Source organism: Sphaerulina musiva (assembly GCF_000320565.1).
Source record: "Sphaerulina musiva SO2202 unplaced genomic scaffold SEPMUscaffold_4, whole genome shotgun sequence".
Lineage (NCBI taxonomy): Eukaryota > Fungi > Ascomycota > Dothideomycetes > Mycosphaerellales > Mycosphaerellaceae > Sphaerulina > Sphaerulina musiva.
The window spans coordinates 984,335-1,005,819 of NW_016017386.1; the positions used below are offsets into that span (position 1 = coordinate 984,335).

Below are 21,485 nucleotides of genomic sequence, written 5' to 3' on the forward strand. Positions count from 1 at the left end.
ATTGGAGGAGTAGTGGCCACACATCACTGCCCATCCAGACATACAAGCAGAAGCCCCCTGGTCACGGCCAGCTGTACGCACTCCTCTGGACCTGTCAGTTGAATATGGGAAGGCTGGAAGGCTGGTCCCATTGGAGTGCTGGTCCATTGTCGAGCTTTTGCCACGCGGTTACGGCACGGGTGGCAGTCCAGTGACTTTGCATACGCGCTCTCGGCTCTCGTGAAGCTAAATATTTCTCGAACAGAGTCAGCTACATGCATACCACTACGGCATGATTGACGCGTGTCAAACCGGGAGGGCTGGCTTTGAGCAGTGCTCGTGATGGACGTCTCGGTTGTGAACATGCTGACCAGGATTCCTAGAATAATCAGTGTAAGCGAGCAGGTTTCGAAACACGTACATTCGTTCCCGAGCACCCAGCAGCCTTTGACAGGAGTCACAACTAGGTTATTTGCATTCTTGTTGTACAGTAGGAGGTAGCCTTCCTGAACTCAAGATGTTATACCAGCCGCGGTAATAATATAAGTCTGGATAGAGCTCCACGACCGTGACTGAAGCTGGCAATATCTCCGTACAGGGTCCTCCATATCAAACACCTCTCCACTGCTGTCTGCGGCTGGCCACTGCCCACGTCAACCTTCTCACCTCCTCTCAGCCTCGGGGCAAAAGCGAGAGTCTGTCTCCAAGATGATCCCTTGACCGCTTATACTACTGGCTATATATCCTTTGCTGGTCAGACCGCCTGTCCATCTTTCCATATGCATAGCGGAAACCGAACTTGGTCTATCGAAAACTTCATTCCTGGCGTTGAAGGCTTTTGTCACCACGACAAGCACTTTCACCCTGATCACTTGATGTGCGAGGGACAGCGGACGAGCTCACAAGAAACTATCGCAGCAATGAGCATTCTTAGGCCCTGTTTTCCGTTGCGCCCGGCTTCCGGAGGGGGATGACTCTGTGAGGATCGCAACGATTCGACTGCGCCACCGATCGGCATCTCCGACACTCAGATATGCGGCTGCTTGCTTGCTTTGCCTGCATCGATCAAGATCACATGCGTTGCGTTGTCAACAACAACAAGAACAACCTAATCTGGGGAAGTTGGGGTGGGGATGCGTGACCCCGTCACACTGGGGGCTCCGACGTGAGGGTGGAGTGCTTTGCTCCTTGAAGTAGCTGTAGCACCTGCATCCCATCACCAGCCACTTAAGCCGTGAGCCTTCCAGCTACAAGCTAGGAGGTAGCTGAAGTTGTCTTCAGTTTGGACATGATAGGGACGGTACAGCTTCGTACAGCCGCGCGCGCGGTACACTGATCTTTCTCCAGCCCGACTAGGAGGCAATACAGCCAGCATCTTGAGCAAAAGCTCGTTCCCATCTCGATCATCAACGCACAGAGCGTTGATTGCTCGCTCATGGTGTTGTCTCCGCTTCTGTCACGACCGCTGATCAGTTGGTACAGCCACCGAATATACAGTGCCAACGAAGCTGCAAACCTTGTAGACATGCAACTGCGGTGTTGTTCAGTACGGCGGCCTGCTATGCCCCAGAAGCAACTTTCCTGTGAAAGCCAAAGCCAGGCATTACAAGATTCGCAACCACTCTTAGCGGTCGGCAGTCTTACATTATGAAGATGGTATAGGCGCTCCGACTCCTTCCTTCTCGACCGAGAATGAGAGCGCCTGGCTCCTACGAATGCATACGTGATTGCCTGCCAATGGTTGGCTGTCAACGTGGAGAGTAGGTACATGTACCTCGCCCGTATAGTGCTCCTGGCCGGAGAAACCTGAGGGTCGTCACACTCACGTGCTCAGGCATTGACACTTCCATCGGTTGGTGCTGCTTGTTCAAGTTGCTTGCGTGGCAGAGGGCAACAAAACAAGAAAAAAGGAATTGTTGTACAGCACACGCTAAAACTACATACATTGTATACTGTATGTACCTGAGGCCAGTCGATGTGATATCAAGCTGTCATCAGGGCTAACTCAGGCGGTAGCTTTTCAGTCTTAACGCGTCACCCCCACCTACCACTACAGGTACCTGTACTCACCTACATGTACCTAGGTACTGTAACCTTACCTTAGGTACAGTAGGACCAACGACGACATCAAATGTGGTAATTGACGAATGCCCCATCTCGTTCCGACTTTCCCCATTTCCGCTTCTGCTCTCCACGCCAGGCGCTAACATCGTGAGGTCGATGGCGTCCGCACTCAAGTCCAAGGTCGCCGGTCTCGCCAGCTCGGCCAGTTCCAGCGCAGCGACACGCGAGGAAACGGAACAATACAAGCTCGTGGTGACTGCAGGACCCTCCTACGACCAAAGCCAACATCAAGTCGTCCAGGTCAACACGGGCGAGGCGACATACGTCGAGAATGAATTCCTCCGAGCCAAGATTAATGTTCGTGTCAGAGGCTTTCGTGGACTTCCTTCCTCTTCGCCTTCAACATCAGACTACTTCGATACTCCCCTGCACGAAAAAGATCAATACTCCCTCGGCTTCTCCTTCGTGCCCAAGCAAGATCTGACGAGTGTGGATACCGTGTGGGGCAACGACCTGGACCATCCCATCCGTGATAGACTGCCACCCGGTTTCAATACAGCCTTCCGCATCGTCAAAGAGTTCATCGATCCCGGTCTCGCGTGTGACGTGTACGCGGACGAGCCATGGCTGTACGGCCCATCACTATCGTGCTGGTTCGCACTGCGTATTGGCGACGAGTATGCAGATGACGCAGATTTCCCCGCGCCGGGCGCCTTCACTGACGGCGCTGATGGGAGCGGAAAAACGATGCGAGACGAGATCGGGATGCCAGAAGACAACGAGAAGCGCAGGAAGTTATTCTTGAGTGCAGAGAATCGGCAAAGAATGGTCTTCAAGAAGGGGAGATTGTACCAAGGTGACTTCTACAATCCGTATCTCGACTTTGCAAATTTTGCTCTCAAACTGCCTGGCTTCAGTCTCAAAGTCATCAAGTACATTGGAGAGAAGACGCATTGCTTGCGATATGTATTCAAGGACCGAGTGACGGGGAACGTGTACTTTAATGTGAATTTCACGCTACTATGGGGTGACAAGCTCCGGCAAGCTTTGGAGAATGATGGAGGAGTTCGAAATCATCATGATCACCAACAGGGAGAGCAGCAAGAAGCTTCCGCGGTATATGGGGAATGCAATGGTAGACCTCGTTCAGAACCCGTGAACGAGGCTACCGAACAGGAGGAGGACAGACAGAGCCGCAACAACAAACAAATGACATCGGGGTCAGCCAGCAAACAACAAACGCAAAACCAGGCCGTGAATAATCGGGAAGACGAATCTTCTTCACCTCCAGAAAAGATGCAACTTCACCCTGGCGATCACGACGCCATAGCGAATTCCCGTGTGAAAATCAGTGCTTCTTCAACAGACGATGGCATCGATGAAATCGACCGACTGCTGCGAGAGACGTCGACGAACCAAAAGCGTCAAGGACGAGTACTAGGCGATGATCCACGCCCATGAATTACCACGGCACGCAAGAGGGGCCCGTGTGGTGAGGAAAGCCTTTGCTTGCTATATAGGTCGGTCTTACGCTTGCAAGCAAGCTGTTTCCTTTTTTTCCTTTTGATTCTTGCGCGTATTGTGCTGTACGACTTACTGTGTGGTTCCAGACACACACCCATTGAACAAACATATCCAAGCACGCGAGCGAGATACTTTTCATAATGTTTTGCAATGCTGAGGAGAGAGAGGGAAAAGCCCCCCCCCCCCCAGCAGTCTGCAGCCAAGTCAATAGAAAGCTGTTGGGAAAGGCAGTACGTAGTAAAATCAGCCGATACCTTATAGAGCTATCGAAAAGTGCCAAAGACGTGAAAAGTCGACTGGAGTGCGTGGTGGTGAGGATCTATCTCTTCAGAAGTCCAACGCGCACGTGCGACTTGGCTAGATCGGCAGAATGTTTTGGGCCCTAAGGAGAGAGAGAGATAGAGAGAGAGAAGGTAACAAAGGCATACCAGATAGTTGAAGCCATTCCATCGTAAAGGTACCGTACCTAGACAATAGTAAATTCCTTCCTCACTTTTCTCGTCACCCATCACCTTTCATACCTAGCTGAAGTGAACAGCTCAAGTTGAAAAAAAAAAGGAACTCTCCTGTCTCTCTATACTCCAACGCTTCCGAGGGCGACACTCACTCATGCGAGATCTTGTGCCAAGATACCATATTTTCTTTTCTTTCCTTCTTTCTAGCACAGCCAAGTAATTCCTTCACTTCAAATTATCGTACAACGGCAACAATGGATAATCATGTTGCTGCTGGAATGCCTGTAGCAGATCCTTTGCGGGAAACGTCTCGGCAGTATTCAGCTCATGCCTGATGACTTGCGTACACAACTCTTGCGTATCCACTTCCAAATTGTGTCCCTGCCATGTAGTCGTCTGGCGGAGAGTCAGAATCAGACGATCGAGCATCATGATGCTCACCAGACACAGACCGAGCACATCGCAGCCTTTGCTCGTCTGCTGTCGGGTTAAGAAACGATGTTCGCTGCGGACCACGACGTTTTTGAGGTGAGCTCGCAGCTCGTGAGCTTTGGCTAGCATGTCGAATCGAACCGTCCATTTCAACTCGTCTCTCGTGGCGACTTTGCAAGTGGCGAAGAGAGTCCGCAGTGCTCGGAAGCAAGATAGAGTCTCACCTGTAGCTTCAGGGTTGAGAGATTGTTTGATGGTCAAAATCTGCAGCAGAGCCTTCCACTGCTTACTTTCAAAGTAGCTGTCGTCTTCGCTCAGAAGTGCTTCCACAAACATGGGAGCTGCCTGTTCGGTGGTAATTTCGCTATTTCGATGTTGTCTCCCTTGTAGCTTTGCCATGGCAGCCACGCCAGCAATGTGTCGCGACCACGAGGACGAGTCTGGCGAGTCCAACATCTCGTAGACGGCGAGCAGCTGAGAGGCCGCGAGCATGTCTAGTCGATCATGGACTGCAGGATCCTGGACTGCCGCGCGCAGGAGATGGAGTGCGTCTGAATAGCAGACCAAAACACGTTCTTCGCTGGCTGCTCCGGATACGACTTGTTGCACTTTGGAAACTACGCAGGCAATGGCCCCATCCAAGTATGGACTTTGGCCGAGAGAAGCGAGTTTGGCGGAGACAGCCCCCCACTGTCGACACCGAAGTGCATCGAGAGTTCGATCTGGCCGGTTGTCCAGGAGCTGGGCTGCCTTGCGTCGGATGTGAAAGGCTGCTACTTTCAACACATTCTCCAGATCGAGATGAGGCGGTAACGAAGTGCATGCCGAGGAGAGGTGCACTCCCAGGATACATAGTGGAGGCTTCTCATGATTGATGCGCTCCCAGTAAATCGCAGGGGGCTGTGTCGGACGCGAAGACCCTCCTGAACACGGTGTGGGAACAATGCGTGTGCTTCTCGATGATGATGATGATGGAGCTATCCGCCGCTTCTTCGGTGGGCGGCATATATCATTCAAGTCCGTCGTCGTCGTCGACGACGCTTCAAACACGTTCTTACGTTTCCCAGCCAGAGCAAAGGTGTTGAAGGTGCCATAGTGAGCCACTGCGGGATTCGACTGCTTCGCACTTGATGCTCGCGACTGAGCTCGTGCATTGCGTCCCGTCGGAGCCGCACCATCCGAAGTGGTCAGAAACAGCAAGGGGGCAGAATCATACCCGTTTGCCATTACATTTACCGTCGTCGCATTTGAGTAATATAGTATTGTGGATAGGTGATACCAATCTAGACATGCCGAGTTGTGCGTAATGTGCCTATAAGCCGCGGTGCAGTTGTGGATTGCTTTTTTCCTTAGCGAGTTGGAGCTGATAAGATCATAAGACAGTCAGGAATTCCGGAAAAGGTAAGCCGAGCCATCCATTCCTTTATGCACCATGCCCTCCCTACTTCCATCTTGTGACTTATCCAAGTTGTCCTGGCAAGAAACGCAAATCATGATGATTTCTCGGCGTTGCCTCTTCATTCAACCTGAATAACGATATGCGGCAGTGGTTTTGACACAGGCAGGAAACGGCTTGAATAAGGACTGCATGCACGGACATGGTGAATACATTAATTATATGGTATCATGTAGACTATGCATCCTGTGGCCGAAGAAGGCGCGCAGGATTTAACCCGAGTATCATCTCATCGAGTTTGTCGTCGTCTGGACTGCTATTCCCCTCCTGCTCAAGTAGCCTTGACATAGGCTAGAAAGGTATTAGTACACACACCACTTGATCACCCAGAAAGTACTTACCAGCATCGATTTTAGTAATTTGAGGCAGAGCCAGTCTCACTTTATTCCTGTACAGCACTGGGTTACTCCTCTGCAACGGGTTGCCCTCAAAGTAGACCTCCTCCAACTTCTCTTTATCCTTGAGTGCTCTTTCCACTTCTTGGAAACTGTCAATCTGGCAATTGCTCGCCCAGACATTCTCGAGACTCTGCAGATCTTCCAACCCTTTGAGTGAGCGGATAGGGTTTGACTGAAAGTCAAGAATCTCAAGTCTCGTACATGCTTTCACTGGCTCCAATGACTCGATCTTGTTGTCCGACACATACAGCTCGGTAATCTGCGGTATGGATTCGATCCCGTTCAGCGACGTAAGTCGGTTCGCTTGTATGCTCAGTGATCGCAAGTTTGATAGTGTGCCCAATCCCTTCAACTCTGCAATCTTGTTCTGGCCCAACCATAGACTTGTGAGCTTCGTCAATGTTTCCAGTCCTTCAATCTCTCTTATGCGGTTGGCACCCAGCTCGAGGTAGGTCAAGTTCGTGAGCGTCTCCAGCCCTTCAATTTTCGATATTCGATTTTGCACAAAATAGAGATGGTCGAGCTTCGTGAGCGCGGCGATGCGTTTGATGTGCTTCAGCTTGTTATACGATAGGTCCAGCGTCGTAAGTTCGGTGAGTTCTTCGAGATTTTCGATGTGCTTGAGCAGGTTGTCGTAGAGCTCCAGCTCTTCCAGCCCTCTGCATGTATCCGGCAGTTCGATCTTCTGGATTTGGTTCTGCCGCAGACATAGCCTCTTGAGACGGGTAAAGCGCTCAAGATGGAGGGCAGCAATCGAACTGATTTTGGAGTGCAGGAGCTCAATCTCCTCAACATCAGGATCCTCGCCTTCCAGCAGGTCTTCGTCTGCTTCGATCTGTTCCGCAGGTGGTGCATCCTCGTCTGAGTAGTCCGAATCTTCTATGGCTTCTGGGTTCGCCAGAGTTGCCTGCTTAGCCACTCTAAGTTTGCCATCCCAGCCTGACTTGCTCTTGGGTGCATGTGATGTCGACGCTGAAGCTGGTGCTGGTGCTGGTGCTGACGAATCGCCGTTGGTCGAGCTGCGGCTCTGTTCGTCGTGCGCGTCGGTCGAGTTGGTGGTATTCGTAGTTTCGGCAAAAACTGACTGTGCAGAGGTTGGCTCATGAGGCGTGTCGGCTAAATCTGACATGGTGCGTAGTGTCTTGACTGGAGGCAGGACTTGGGCAGGCGATGTTCACTGTACATGCCGGAGGTGGAATTATCAGGGTCTCTTCTCTGAGTGGAGGTACGGAGGTAGGAAGAGTGGAGGAGGAATAGAGTTGAAAGTGGGGCGGAAGCGGGCATCGGGACGGAACATCGGCCCGCCGAGCAGTTATTGCATGTGAAATGATGAGGCTCGGGTTCGGCTTATTGGCACGGAACGTCCTCCAAAGTTCAAATCAAATCTATATCTATAAGAACCTACAAAATATATCATCACTCTACCCTTAGTATACTTGGTAGTTATATATCTCAGCTCTCGGCCTTCGCACAGTCCTTGGAGATCACAACAAGGAGGATGTCATTCTGTGCCAATCATGCTCTCGCAATCAACAACGTCGTAATCACCTGCGTCACCCTCGTCGCCAACTGCAAGACAGATTTCTTTTTGCCACTGCCACTGGTATTGGTATTGGTAGCCTCCTCCTCCTCATCCTGTGCACAGCACACATATCTCTGCGCAATTTTATCCGGATGCCATCGAGAGACTTCTGCTTTGAGTTTTTTACGATAAATTTCGCGGTTATTGTTGTTGTGGTTGTAAGCCTGAGTCGCAGTAGTCGCACTCGCACTCGCAGAAGTAGCATGTCCACCTTGTTGTTCGCCCCCTCCTCCAAATGGCATGTTCCGAAAAAAATCCATCACGTCGCGTTCGAATTGGGGAGTAAAGCAGCGATCCTCATCTTCCCGATACTGCTGTTGCAGCTCCAGACCGAGGACAGGTCGGGGGAGGGTAGAGAAGAGCGTTTTGGCGGTGCAGTCGGGTTCAAGTTGGAGGACTTGGAACCAATCTTGCATGTAGGCTTTCCAGCTGGATTGGATTGTTTCTTCGTCGGGTGGCAGCGGGGAATTGTTGTTATTGTTGTTGTTGCGAGTAGTAGTACTACTACTATTACTAACATTTGTTGGATGAGGAGGCGTGGCAAAGGGGCTTTTTTGTGGGAATGCTGATGATGATGTTGATTCAACGAATGAGCGGATTCTTTCTTCGAGATTCTTCTTCTCGTGCTCAGTAGAGCGTTGCAATAACCCCGCTGCTACTGCTGCTGATGCTGATGCTGAATGTTGCTCGCGCTCTCTTGCTGCATGGGTAGCTTGACGCAAGTTTTGGTCGACGTGCCACCTATGTTGTTGTTGTTGTTGTTGGTGGTGGTGCGCTAGAAACGGGCCTGACGCAGCATGTTCGCGCTCAATCATCTCATTCAGACACGGAAGATTAACTTGGTGTCGCACCGCCTTGTGAAGCTCTTCGCGGGCCGATCGTTCGGTGACAGGAGAAGTCGGATGTTTCTGTTTGGCGCTGGTATGCTGCTCCCTTACGGGCATCGATCGTGCTCGAGCGTTTCCCTTGGCGGTGGTGGCGGCAAAATACATGTCATCGTCCATGTGAACTTCGGGATCACTACGAGATCGCAGTCTCCTTTGCGAAGATTTTGGCTCCAAGGTACAGTCCCGCAGCAGTGCATCACGAAGTGTCTGCACCTCTTCGTCGAGTTGAAAGATTGCCGGCTCACCACTGTGCACGTCTTCTACCCATGCTTGGTAGTGCTGGTTGTCGTTGCGTCCATCTGATGCCGATTTTCTGGAGTCGGTTGCGGAGTCTTTGCGCGATGGTTTGTCGCTTCCACTGTTGCCAGAGCCATGTCGGGATTGTCTGCTGGCTCCCAATTTGAATGATCGAGCACTCCTCAGGCCGATCAGAGCTCGCGGTCGGGACGCCGTGGTCGCCCGGCGAGGTCTCAACAACTGTTTGCTTCCTTCCACGACCTTGCTTGTGGCAGACTCGCCATGACCTAGCAGCAGCTGATCGCCCCGAGCTTTGTGGGTGTGAAGCACGGCGATCGATGCCCATGCCATAGCTACACTGTTGATCTGGACCACACTGCCATGCATACTGCAACTGAGCAGGGTCGCAGCATCCATCAGCGCGGCTCTCCATTCCGATGAGTCTTTGCTACCCCAGGGGAGATCCAGCAACTGCTTCCATGCCTGCACTTGCTTGTCCTGCTCAATCTCCCGCTCGCATCGGAATGATCTTCCCGTAACATCGTCCCACTCAGCAACGCAGGTGATGTCCTTCGTGTCCTCGTTGACCAGTTCGAGCACCTCCAATATGTTCCAGGGAGTAGCATCTTTGTTGGCAACATCTGACGGGCTCATGTTCTAGCAGGATGATCTCGTGCTATGCATCAGCGAGCGATTGTCCATAGCGTGAGTCCTCGTGGTCGGTCGACAAAGAGGGAAATCGTGGATTTGTGTGTGTGTGTGCGAGAGAGAGAGAGAGGGGGGGTGTCGGGCTCCCCGGTGTTTGAATCCATTGTTGATGACTGTACACTAGGACGGTTTGGAGGGCGCCAAGGGCAGTGTTCTTCTGGTGGTCCACTGGGAAGCGTGCCGATGTCAGCTCCATCACAAAAGTCTGATATGGATGGAGCGTGGGAGTAAGTCTGGCTCGACCACGCCAAGCTTTCGCGGTCTACCACGTTTCTTCCATTTTCCAGCATCCCATCATCAATACATTGACTTTTGGTATGTTCGCCGCAATGTTCCGGTACGTCGCGTCGCGTAGCCCAGTCTGCCTACAATAGGTATGTTGGAGTGGCTCGTGGAGCCTTGACACTCAAGTCGGAGGTGTTCTCACCTACCTGTACCTGGCACATCATATTCGTCGCAATCATCAACCTACTTCCTCCTTCCACTCGCTTACGCCAATTTCTCAGCCTGCAAAGAAAGAATACTTGGCGTACTTTACACCATCGACTTGTCATTCGTAGCAACCCCAGAATTATGTAGCTCGAAATCCTCCCCAAGTCGCCAAGGCTGGTATGCTGATATCTCACACGCAATGCTGTAGAGCACTGCCGCCGAAACTCCTCGCTCAATCCCAGACATATACATATATGTATATGTATATCACAGCCAGTCCAGTCCTGTTCACCTCATTGGCATCCATGCACACCTTCGTCAGTCAAGTAGGACAGGCGGAAACATTTCTCGCAATTATAGTTAGGTATTACTTTAGTCATCATATCCATCCTCCCTGCACAAATTCTCTTCCTACCAGCTCCAATTGTCCTGCTTCACTCGTTCTCCTCCTCTCCAGCACCCATCGCGGTCTACCGCTACCCTCCGAGTCTGGCTCTTGGACATAGGTGATGCTATCTGCTGCAGACCCGCTCCTCGAGTGTGAGCTCTTCGGCCTGGTCGGACTCATCATCCTGGGCGGTGCCTTCTTGGCCGTGACGGGCTCGGTCACGCTATTCGTGTTTCTCTTGGGAGTGGCGTCAATATCCAGGGCAAAAGAATTGCCATTGCTGGACGTGGCCGACTGCGGACTGTCGTGGAAATTGAATCCTGCGTCCAACGGCAGAGGCTTCGCGCCGGGAGGAATGCTGGCATCGCCACTGCCGGGATTGGAGCCATACTGCGCAGAGTAGTTGCCAACGTATCCTTGCCCTGCACTGTTCCCGACACTGGTATCGATCGTCGGACTCAGCAGGCTGAGGGAATGCTGACTCGAGCGATTCGAGCTGCTTTTGTCACTCCTTCTGCTCCCACCGAACGTCTGTGCTCGCAATCTTCGCAATTCGTCAAACGAGATGACGTCGTGTTCTACGAGCGGAGTAATAGGCAAGCGGGACATTGCTGGTGAGGGATGTCCATACCCACCAGCGCTTGGTGGTCCAAAGCCTGCCATGCCAGCCACAAAACTGTTCCGCGTACTGAACTCCGACCGTTCGGTAATGGGCGTCAGATTGGGCTCCCGGGAGCTCTTGTTTCTTTGCAAACCATCATCGCCATCGGGTCCAAAGAAACCACCATTGAACGCTTGAGCTTCGATCGAGTTTGCCCTAGGACGACCATAGAACTCAAATTCCTGTCCATAGAAGCCTTCGTCGTCGCTGGCTAGCACCTCAGCATTTGCAGCAGCTACCAGATCATCGTCCTCGTCCTCGTACCCGCCAAAGTCACTGATGGCAGATTGATCAAATCCAAAATCGAAGCTCATCTTGCGAGGACTATATTCTGGGGCTTGCGATAGGTGGCTCAGCTGGGTATCGCTGCGATCCACTGCGCTCTTGCCATTGCCGAAAGGCATGTGAATCTCGCCGCCATCTTCATTCTGTGAGTACATACTCGCGTCGTCTCGCATGCTGTGCGCATCTACGGCGAGATGGGTCACAACGTGGTTAGGCTTGTTGACCGAGCTTGCAATGGTCGAAGCAACACTAGGCTGACGATAAAATCGACCTTCACTCGCTGCTCGATTGGCAGCTTCTGCCAGTGCCGCATGGTACTTTTGCAGGCTGTTTTGCATGCGCAACAGGGCTTCCGGGTTGCCCTCAGACACGGGAACAGGCGGCGCTTTATCGCTTAAGCCCAGCCTTTTCGCATCTTCGGACGGGTTTCGCTGTGGAATGTACTTCGGATCCACAGGTGCCTGTATCGGCAAGTCTTCTAGCATCAGTTGGGAGTTTCTCGCGAGCGCTTTGCTGGCATTAGGCACTGCGAAGGATGGGTATGGCCCGTCACTGCCCATGCTTTCCAGTGACAAAATGCTGTTCTTTTGTCGGTGGCCGTATCCCTGAGGACCGTTAAAATTAGCGTTGGGTCTATACAAGAAATTATCGTCGTCGAAAGCGTCCTCGTCGAAGCCGCTCGCGGCGGGGATGCCGTCATCGAAGTCTTCACCAAAATTGCCATCATCGAAGTACATATCATCTTGACCATCGTGAAAGCCCTTCTTCCCATCGTGAGAATCGCTTTCCGACGATTCCTTGGCAAAAGACTTGCCGATGACATCCATACCCGCGGCTGGCGGCATTGTGTTGGCATTGTTGCTGCTGGGGGGCCTCGCCGCATTGACGAACTCGCTCTGCTCTCTATGAGAAGTAGTGGCAACACTTGGGCTGCCAATGCCTTGCTGTGGAGTTTCCGGAGATTTCTTCCACGGTGGCACGGGACTAGTCGTTGCGATAGATGCCTTCTTCAAATGTATTGGCGGAGAGGAGGCTGGGACTATCTGCCTGCCACGTGGGTCTGGGACTACACCACTCTGGCTGTCACGATCGGTGCACGGGACCGCCGTTACATTTGACTTCTGTGTGGCATTCGCAGTATGGCTCACGGGGCGCCGCCCATCTTCTCGCGGGGAATTAGCATTCAAGACATTGTGCGGTTGACCTGCAGAGGAACTCGCATCCGCGACAGTGGAGGCCAGAGTTGTGCTGGTCAGTGACGGTCCGAAGTCGAAAGCTGTGAAGTTACTCAAGCCGAGACCAGATGTATTCGGCGGTGGCGAGCTATTCTTGCGCGTCTTGGTCGAAGGACTGCCAATTCGCTGCAGGTCGCTCTCGCCTTTACTTATCCGCGGCCCAGCAGTACCGCCATCATACTGTCCTTTGCCCGGTGAGGGGGGGTTCGCTCCACGAGCTGAATATTCGAAACCCGTATCGCTAACTGTGGACAGAGGGTTGAAGGTGCCCGCTTCAGAAGTATTTCGATTGACTTTATTGCTGGGTGAGCTGAACCTATCGGCAAGCGCAGAATTATCTCTTTGCCAACCTGGCTGGTTCGCATCCCCTGTCGAGGAGATCTGCCAACGATTTGTGCTCGTCGATGATTGCGGATCGTCTTGGGCACTAGCAAGCTTTGGAGTGGTTTGGGAGGACAGCGTTTGCATATCAAGACTACCTGTACTTGCATGCGGCCTGTCATCGTCAACAGCGGACTGACCCTGTCCACCGACGACCTTCGATGCTTCGTGCACTTGGTCCAGGGGATCGACCTGTTCAGAGCTCGGCGTCGCCCCCAGAGTGCTGAAGCTGAAGCCGCTGACCGCACGATTCCGTTCGCTATTGCCACTGTCTCGATGTGGTAGCATTGGCTTTGCTGACGTTGTCGTGGCCAAAAAGGCTTGTGATTGACCGGAAACTCCCAAGTTAGGCGGTTGTGGACGCGAACATCGTTGACTGTCTCTGTCGAGTGCGCCCAAGTAGTCCTGTGAGTGGCCAGCATTGAGTCCGGAAGATCCAAGGGCAGGGTTCATTCGCGACACGCGACTCTGCGCCGCAGCCGGGTTGTAGGAGTCTCGCATGTACGAATCGATTGTGCTGTCCCGCCAATAGCCGTCAGGTGTATCTGTCATCATTGAGTTGTGACGAGAGTTGCCACCCATCGCAGAGTGGGCGCGAAACGCTGGGTGTTCTGCATATGGCAGATCCTTCTCATCTGTAATTTGCGGAACTTCATCGTCGTACAACGATTCTCCATCACTGTCGGGTTGTTGCAAAGCTTGACGAGCTTGCTGAAGATATTGCGAGCTTTGTGACGTGCCTGCATTAGAAATGGTGCCCAGCTTCGATTGAGGATGCAGCATCGGCCGTGGTTGTTCGAAAGACGATGCTTGCATTTCGAGCTCGTCCATGTCGTCCATTGCGTCCTCGTCGAAGTAGTTATCGTCGTCTTCGTCAGGACTTGTGGCCCGCACAATCGGATCGGTGATCTCCCGAGACACAATCTTGCGATGTTTCTCTTCGAGCGCTTGTTCTTGGGCGGCACTCTCGCCACCAAATTGGAACGAGAATCTGCTTGCATTACTGGCGTTCTTCTTAGGGACGGCTGCACTTCTCCGTGAGTGGCCAGCAGCAGAGGCTCTCTTCTCGACCATTTTGAGCTGTGCTTGTTGTGTGTGGAATGTAGCTGCATCCTGCATCAATCTTGGTGACTGTTCAGGGGCGGAGAAGTCTACCGTCCTGTCTAGCACGGACTGTGTCGAGGGAGATGCAGTATTGGCCTCCAATTTCAACGCTCCCAATGTCTCAGGCGCCCCGGGACTGCGAGGGGTCGTTATTGAGGCACCACGCACAGGGTATTGTGGTTTCTGCACATCAGATATACTGTTAGTAGCCTCAACGGGCAAATTGTCTCCCGAACCCTCTGTAATTGAGTTGTTCTGTGGAGGAGCAGTAAGCGCAATTGAATGTGGCCACAATGTCTTCTCGGTTGCAGGCTTACGCCAGCTGTCATTAGCCGAGAGCTTGCTGGCGTTTGAGTCGGCCAATGCGGGATTCAGATGCGAGACTGGTCGGGAGCCATAGGGGCTGGTCGGACCTGCGGAAATAGGACTGATGGCAATATGTCCACTACTGCGAGCAGTGACTGGGCTGATCTCGCCGCCATTGCTCGGAGGGGAGCTGTATCCCTTATGACTCGAGGGGTCACTTGAACGCTTAGAATCTTCGTCTTGGAAGTAGCTTGCTTGTAGAGGGTCGAGCATCTGGCTACGGCGAGCAAATGGGGGCAATATCGCGCTTTCTTGCGAATGTGCTGTTGCGGTGGAGTGCTTTGATGCCCGTTGCAAGAATTCCTTGTTTTCTAGATTTTCTGCGTGTATGGAGCTGACTCGTTTCGATGATTCGGGGTTCTCGTCCAAGTTCTCTACAAAGATTGGAGTGTGCGTACTTCGACGTTGGCCCTCCTTTGGACTCCTGTTTCCACGATTGACCAGAGACGCATGCCGTGGTGGAAAAGTTGCTGGCGACGAGGGCTGTGCATTGCCGAAGCTCTGCTGCATAGTCGGCGGTGAAGGCATGTCGTTTTCGTCGAATGTATGTCGCTTCTCCCTCGGTGCGCTGAAGTCATGCACAAGCTTGCCTTTGATTCTTGGATCAAAGTCAGGAGGCGGAATCTTGACGCCAGACGCCAGAACATCCCTTTGCCTCGCGAGCGCTTGCGCTTGAGCTTCACGATCGGCTCTTTCCGCTTCCACAGCATCCGGGTCTTGAGAGCTTCGCCGCCGCTGGAGCAGCAGCATGGGATTGAGCAGACGGCCTTTCTTTTTCGAAACCACCGACTTGCGCGAATCCGATTTGGAGGTGGTCTTGGAGCTCGTATGATGAGTCGGTACGATGACACCCGCAACACTGGAGGTGACCCCCAATGTCTTGGGGCGTGTTTTGACGTGCTGCGGCAACGGGTATGAATCTGCTGTCGCGCCATATGGCATTCCTATCGTCGTCGACGCACCAGGATACACGGCCGTTCTACTGGACGAGTGAGTGCTGGGGCGAGCCGTGGATCCGCTGTACTTTGAACTCTGGGCGAGCTCCTGGAGGCTGGCTTGTGGAACGAGGGCTCTGTTGCTATAGATCGGAGCCGGCCCTCGCGAAACTGACACGGGTGTTTTCCCATTGGCGCCTGGGAGGTTGGGCGAGCTATGGTTCCCCTTGAGCGTCGCGAACGACTTCGGAGGCTGACTACTGTATGGCTTGTCTCGGCTGTCAATGAAGGATCGATTCATCGACGGCAGTGGCGGCGACGGTATCTGGGACAAGACGGGTGTATCGGAGCGCATTGGGAAGAGCGAGGCCTCCATCTTCATACCGCTGATTGGATCATCGCTGTGACTGCCATGTGCGGTTTTGGGCCTTTCGTCCTTCGTGCGAGACATAGATGTGTCGGGAAGTGGCATGGGCGCGAGATCGTCGAATGCAAAATTGGTGCTCAATCGATGGCTCATTACAGACTGTTTTCTGACCAACAATGTATTCTGTTTTCCTCTTCCTTCTCCTCCTTCTTCTGCTGCTGCGACTCCTCCCGCACTGTCAACAGCCTCGCGGCCTACGCTCTCGCCAGCCTGCCAGCCCGCCTCCCGCGACTCTCCTGACGTGATGCGCGTCGCGCTATCGCTCTTGCTATTACTCGGGGCCGGCCATCCATCGCTCAGCTGCCGCGCAGACGAGGTTGCGGTGTTGGGAGTGGTGGGCTCGAATGGCGATGGGGGCAGCTCGAAGTCGAAGGTCATCTGCAAGGGCGAGATGGGTGCTGGGTCATGGACGGGGCGCGTGGCGGTGGTAGCAGCGATGTATGTCGATTTGGAGCTCGCCCGCTGATGCGGACGGCGCGCCTTGTCAAACATCCCACGCGAAGGGGTGGCATACACAGAGTGGTACAGCAGATTAACTTCTGCTGCGAGCCAGGATGCTCTTTTCAGAGAACCAGAGGTACGGGAATCCGTTTTTTGCAATTTTATGGCCTGTGCTTCCACAATCCCTCCCCCCTCCCTCGCTCCCTGCTGCTGCTGCTGCTGCTACTGCTGATGACTGGGAGTGAGCAGCACACTGCACAGGTCCGGTCGTATTGTGATGATGGTGATGATGGTGACGATGGTGATGATAGTGATGATGAGGATGATGATGATGATGAGGATGATGATTGGGCCAGCGGGGGCCAGCAGTTCATCTCAACGGTAGTCTTCGAGTCTATCGCCCGCAAGACGAAAAGTCAGGTCGGGTGCCTACAGGCTTCCCACCATAGGTACAGAGAGATGCATGTACCTCGCACTGTGGTCTCCCGCGTGTACCTACTAGGGGAGAGTCGTCCCTCATGGGGTGATGAGTGAAAGCGACACAGCATGGAACAAGAATAGAATCACTGGCAGGGAAGGCAATCTACCTTAGGGTTGACTAGTGCGAGGATGCGCGCAAAAGGGCTGAAGGGGATCACTAGGAGCTAGGTGGCACGAGGGAGAAGAAAAAGAAGAAGAAGAAGAAGTGGAAGTGGAAGTCCGGGTGTCGATCATTGCAATTGATTAAACTTCACTTGACGGATAGAACTAGGAGGTAGCATGCTATTCTGGTCAGACTGTTTCAGCAGGGGGCTGCCCTCCGCGGTACCTCCTACTTCAATACCTCCTAAGATACATAGATTCGGTAGCAGTGATTCCGGTCCTTCTGGTCCATCTGGTCGGTCTGCTGTGCGTTGCCCCCGTGGACCCAACAACTTGTTGCATGAGTATATTGATGCAATTAGGACGAGCCGACGGTAGGTGATATTCGAGGGGGTCGGTCGAACGACTGCACTGCCATAGCCGAGGGCTTCCGTCTGCCAAGCCAACCCACGCCATGCCATGCGGGCATATAGCGAGGAGAGAGAGAGAGAGAGAGAGAGAGAGAGAGAGAGAGAGAGAGAGAGTTGGGTGGCTGGGCTAGGAAGATGGTTGAACAGAGGAAGAAGCAGAAGTAGAATACTACCTACCTGGTAGTAAGCATCACGAATACCTCGAGAACAGTGCTGCCTTCCTAAGTTCGTCTGGTTGGAGGTACGGAGGTAGTTCACCTGCACGGCTGCCTCCGAGGCTCCGACCTCCGACCTCCGAGGCTCTTATCCCAAAAGAGCAAGTGGGCTGCTCTATGTGCTTAGTCATGAGCGATGATGATGTCGCTTTACGAATCATTATTACATGTACCTACAGGTACTGACCTAATGTATGTCTGGGCCCGCATGTTCGTTCCCCAAGGGAGGTAAGGTACCTCCTAGAATATGAGTTGTCACTTTGACTCCATATTTGAGTGATCATCACGTCCCTTACCGGAAGCAGGCAACGGAAACCAGTCGGTCGACAACATGGCTCCAAACCAGGTGCATCTCCCCAATGGCCAGACACTGAATGTCACGCCTGTGTTTGGCGGCCTGTACTTCAGGTCGAATGACTTGAGCCAACACCACAATGTCTTCCCGCCCGGCTGGACCATCATTCTGAACAGCGAGCACGACGGGCACGATGATGACGACGACGACCGTGAGCAAGAGCCGGAGCGAGGTGCGGACGGCACTGTCAACCCCGATGCGACTCCACGGGCAGAGACAGAGTCGAGGAAACAGGGCATCCATCGTTTTAGGCGGCCGAGCCTCAAGAATGACCATCTATACATATCGTCCATCTCCAATCCCGCCTCGAGTGAGTTCCGCCCGCCGACGAGTCCCACGCGGCAGATTGCCATGATGCTGTGGGCGACTCTGTATTGGTACTTCCACCAGCAAGAGCCGGAGCCACAGCTGCGGACGGCTGCTTCGCACGCCACGCCCGACGCCGGCAAGCCTCAGGGCGAGTGGAGGATCTATATCAACAAGGAAGGCATCTTCAAGAGCAAGCACGTCTTGCCCAAGCTGGAGCGAATGGGCCTGGTCGCTTCAGAGGACTCTTCGGTAGGCCTGGATCCCATGGACGGGCTCAGCACCTTGACCGAGAACTGGAACAAGATGTTCGTCTCGAGAAGGACGTTTTGGCAGATGGATCCCCGCATATATCTCTTCACCTTGACTCCTTTGCAGACGAGCTATCCCGCAATCAGCCCCAATGGCAGCCGGCCCTCCAGCCCAAGCCGAAACAGCAAGACACATGACACCGACGGTGGCAGCAACCTGCGAGAAGCCGCCGCTTCACAGTCCACTAGCATGGCCCGTGCCGGACCTCCAGGCCCCTTCCACTCTGCATCACATCTACCAACATACTATCCTCCTCCGCCAGTTCAATATGGCTTCACGAACAACTGCAGACATCCCATACGTCCCAAGCCCCCTCGACAAGGCGAAACCTTCTATATTCGCTATATTCCCAGCCTAGGCCAATACCTCACATTCCGAGTCGCCTCACTGAGCAAACGCCCCATCACATATCCGGGCCCATTTTCACAAGCAGCTCCCGACGCATCACTGACAACAGGCGAAGCTCGTGAAACAACCAATATGACCGATGTCGAACTGCTTCACAAGTGGATGAATGACCCTCGTGTATCCCACAGCTGGGGTGAACAAGGTGCTCAGCATCACCAGGAAGAGTTCTTGAAAAATGGTCTACTCTCCAAACACTCCATTCCCGTGATAGGATGTTTCGATGGGAAACCTTTTGGATACTTTGAGATCTACTGGGTGAAAGAAGACAGACTGGCAAGCTACCTCGGCGGAGCAGTAGATGATTTCGATCGTGGCCTACACGTACTCGTGGGAGAGCAAGAGTTTCGAGGGCAACACCGATTCAAAGTCTGGATGAGCGCTTTGGTGCACCTTTGTTTCATCGGAGATTCGAGAACCAACGTGGTGATGATGGAGCCGAGAGTGGATAATGAAAAGTGAGTCTCCAGCAGCACCATGTGTGTGGAAGGCGGCACATGGCGCCGTGCTGATTGATCGAGCTCGCGTTGTGCGTGCGAGCCAGCTAACATGATTGAACAGGATCAAAAAGTATTGCGAAGACGTGGGATTCTACAAAGAACGAGAAATCTCCTTTCCGCACAAGCAAAGTAATTTGCTCAAGATTCGGAGGGAAGCGTGGCAAGCACCTGCGATATAATAATGCTGGAGACGAAGAACAGCGGCTTGCGACGATGAGGACACCACGACAGCAGAAGTGGAGCGATATACCGGATACGTTTGTTGAGACCCGTGCGAGACCAATCTATCACCAAAGACTGGAAATCGACAGAACTCAAAAAATCAAATTCAATGGTATCTTGCACTACTGAGCCAAACGAAAGGGAAAGCAAAAACAAAAAATAATACATAGCAAGCCGCACCCCCTTCCATGTCATCTGTCCCAGAATATCGACGGCTCATGCCATCATCCCTCATGCCTTCATTTCGGACACCATATAAAAAGAAAAGGAGGGGAAAAGCGTGATGCTACAAGTTCCGCATCCGCTGCTAACCCACTGCCGTCACGAGCACTTGCTGAGTTCCCTTCTGACACACCGCACCACACACAAACACACATACTGGTCTCCAGTGATCAAACACCCGGTCAGACCCGTCCACTCCCAAAACTGACCCTTCCTTATCTATTCAGCCTGGAGTTCCCCAGAGACTGCGAACGAGCACCATCACTACTACGCCTCTCAGACCCCAACCCCTAGCTCGGCCTCCTGACCGATCGAATCTCCACCAACTCATCCTCGCTACTATCGTCGTCGTCATCGATGCCACCATCTCCAAACCCGCTGGGCGGATCTGCAAAAGGACCTCCTTGTGCCGCCGCTTCCAAGACGAGTTTTCTCTCCAGACTATCCGGCAGATCATCCGGTAAATCGCTGATTTCCAGATCCTCTGACGACGAAGAAGTATCCCCGTCATCCAAGGGTCTTCGCACCGCAGCTTCCGTCGTATTGGGTCGCCGAATGGACCGGCGACGACGGGGTGCACTGGGGCTCTCGTCCTCGTATTCACCGCCTTCTCGCGTCAAAGTGTGGTCTCGGCCGGCTTCGTCTTCGTCGAGACTGGAATCGTCATTATCATCGTCGTCATCATCGTCATCGTCATCATCATTGTCCGAATCATCACTACTACTGAATAGTCCGGAGAATTTGCTGCGACTTCCTCGGGAAAGGTGGCTGGCTCCAGAAACCGTTCTCAGACCAGTGATCTGCAGACCCTCTGGATCTTGCGCCTGTGCCATGTTGGATAGTTCCCAAGGTTCTTCAGGGAGATCGGAAGCGACTTCGAGGGCGGATGCATCGGCTGCATCAGGATCGTCATTTGATGGTTTGTCCTGATTTCGCTGTGCTAGTCGAGCAGCAAGTGTTCTTCGCGCCCTCGATGGCGGAATGTTGAGAGGCTGCACAGCACCAGTTGCATCTACGTTCGAATCTGAAGATGCATGATCCTACTCAGAGCAAGAGTGTCAGTAAGTATTATTCAGAACGGCTTGCACCAAATCATGCCTCTCAAGACCTGCATGTGTAATATATTGTGTTGGGAGAGGACGGGATTGTGCTGGGATTGTGCAGTGCGGAATGATCAAAGGCAGAAAGCAGAGTTCGGCAACACAAAAATGGCACCCAAAATTAGGCAAAGTAAGCACAGGTCGCTGATCACCCTGCAGTATTACAGTATAACGATCATGGATAGGGAACAGAAGCGAAGCTAGTGCTGTTGCGTGACCCTGGTTCCCAAAATCGCCAAAACTGTACGAAGGAACGGACCGCGGATGTCAATTGAACCCAAAAGCAGCCATCATCATCTCAAAGCGAAAAAGTACGTCGGGAGTCCAAGCTCCTGTACTGTATGTACATGTACTCGATGATGTTGTCGTTGCCGAAGCATTGGGTGAACTGGTGTGGAATAGGTCTCGAAGAGTTGTGTGTGTGTGTGTGTGTGTGTGTGTGTGTGTGTGTGTGTGTGTGTGTGTGTGTGTGTGTGTGT

The 21,485-nt window shown here is 52.9% G+C and overlaps 8 protein-coding genes across 8 annotated transcripts; 3 read left to right on the plus strand and 5 right to left on the minus strand.

Annotated features, from left to right (window-relative positions):
- Positions 1-1,336: 1,336 nt before the first annotated feature.
- SEPMUDRAFT_155708 (uncharacterized protein) lies at positions 1,337-2,063 on the plus strand. Its single transcript, XM_016907634.1, has 2 exons — positions 1,337-1,933; positions 1,996-2,063. Exon 1 carries the CDS (start codon positions 1,415-1,417, stop codon positions 1,628-1,630), a length of 216 nt encoding a protein of 71 aa, XP_016761512.1. The 5' UTR covers positions 1,337-1,414; the 3' UTR covers positions 1,631-1,933; positions 1,996-2,063.
- SEPMUDRAFT_132699 (DUF1769-domain-containing protein) lies at positions 1,337-3,504 on the plus strand (the record flags this gene model as incomplete). Its single annotated transcript, XM_016902509.1, has 2 exons — positions 1,337-1,933; positions 1,996-3,504. Exon 2 carries the CDS (start codon positions 2,200-2,202, stop codon positions 3,502-3,504), a length of 1,305 nt encoding a protein of 434 aa, XP_016761513.1. The 5' UTR covers positions 1,337-1,933; positions 1,996-2,199.
- Positions 3,505-4,050: 546 nt separating this feature from the next.
- SEPMUDRAFT_132700 (uncharacterized protein) lies at positions 4,051-5,681 on the minus strand (the record flags this gene model as incomplete). Its single annotated transcript, XM_016902510.1, has 1 exon — positions 4,051-5,681. The coding sequence occupies one exon, from the start codon at positions 5,679-5,681 to the stop codon at positions 4,248-4,250; it is 1,434 nt and encodes a 477-aa protein (XP_016761514.1). The 3' UTR covers positions 4,051-4,247.
- Positions 5,682-6,082: 401 nt separating this feature from the next.
- SEPMUDRAFT_132701 (L domain-like protein) lies at positions 6,083-7,511 on the minus strand. The gene is made up of 2 exons (XM_016902511.1): positions 6,252-7,511; positions 6,083-6,201 (listed from the first exon to the last, which is right to left on the minus strand). Exons 1-2 carry the CDS (start codon positions 7,435-7,437, stop codon positions 6,182-6,184), a joined length of 1,206 nt encoding a protein of 401 aa, XP_016761515.1. The 5' UTR covers positions 7,438-7,511; the 3' UTR covers positions 6,083-6,181.
- Positions 7,512-7,823: 312 nt separating this feature from the next.
- On the minus strand, positions 7,824-9,730 carry SEPMUDRAFT_155711 (uncharacterized protein; the record flags this gene model as incomplete). The annotated part of the gene is made up of 1 exon (XM_016907636.1): positions 7,824-9,730. The coding sequence occupies exon 1, from the start codon at positions 9,666-9,668 to the stop codon at positions 7,824-7,826; it is 1,845 nt and encodes a 614-aa protein (XP_016761516.1). The 5' UTR covers positions 9,669-9,730.
- A 31-nt stretch (positions 9,731-9,761) lies between these two features.
- Positions 9,762-16,600, minus strand: SEPMUDRAFT_155712 (uncharacterized protein). The gene has a single exon (XM_016907637.1). The coding sequence runs from the start codon at positions 16,426-16,428 to the stop codon at positions 10,534-10,536; it is 5,895 nt and encodes a 1,964-aa protein (XP_016761517.1). The 5' UTR covers positions 16,429-16,600; the 3' UTR covers positions 9,762-10,533.
- A 1,216-nt stretch (positions 16,601-17,816) lies between these two features.
- SEPMUDRAFT_148709 (uncharacterized protein) lies at positions 17,817-21,485 on the plus strand. The gene is made up of 3 exons (XM_016905098.1): positions 17,817-19,420; positions 19,524-20,967; positions 21,166-21,485. Exons 1-2 carry the CDS (start codon positions 17,916-17,918, stop codon positions 19,639-19,641), a joined length of 1,623 nt encoding a protein of 540 aa, XP_016761518.1. The 5' UTR covers positions 17,817-17,915; the 3' UTR covers positions 19,642-20,967; positions 21,166-21,485.
- SEPMUDRAFT_116438 (uncharacterized protein) lies at positions 20,197-21,020 on the minus strand (the record flags this gene model as incomplete). The annotated part of the gene is made up of 2 exons (XM_016901256.1): positions 20,197-20,946; positions 21,015-21,020. The coding sequence occupies 2 exons, from the start codon at positions 21,018-21,020 to the stop codon at positions 20,197-20,199; spliced, it is 756 nt and encodes a 251-aa protein (XP_016761519.1).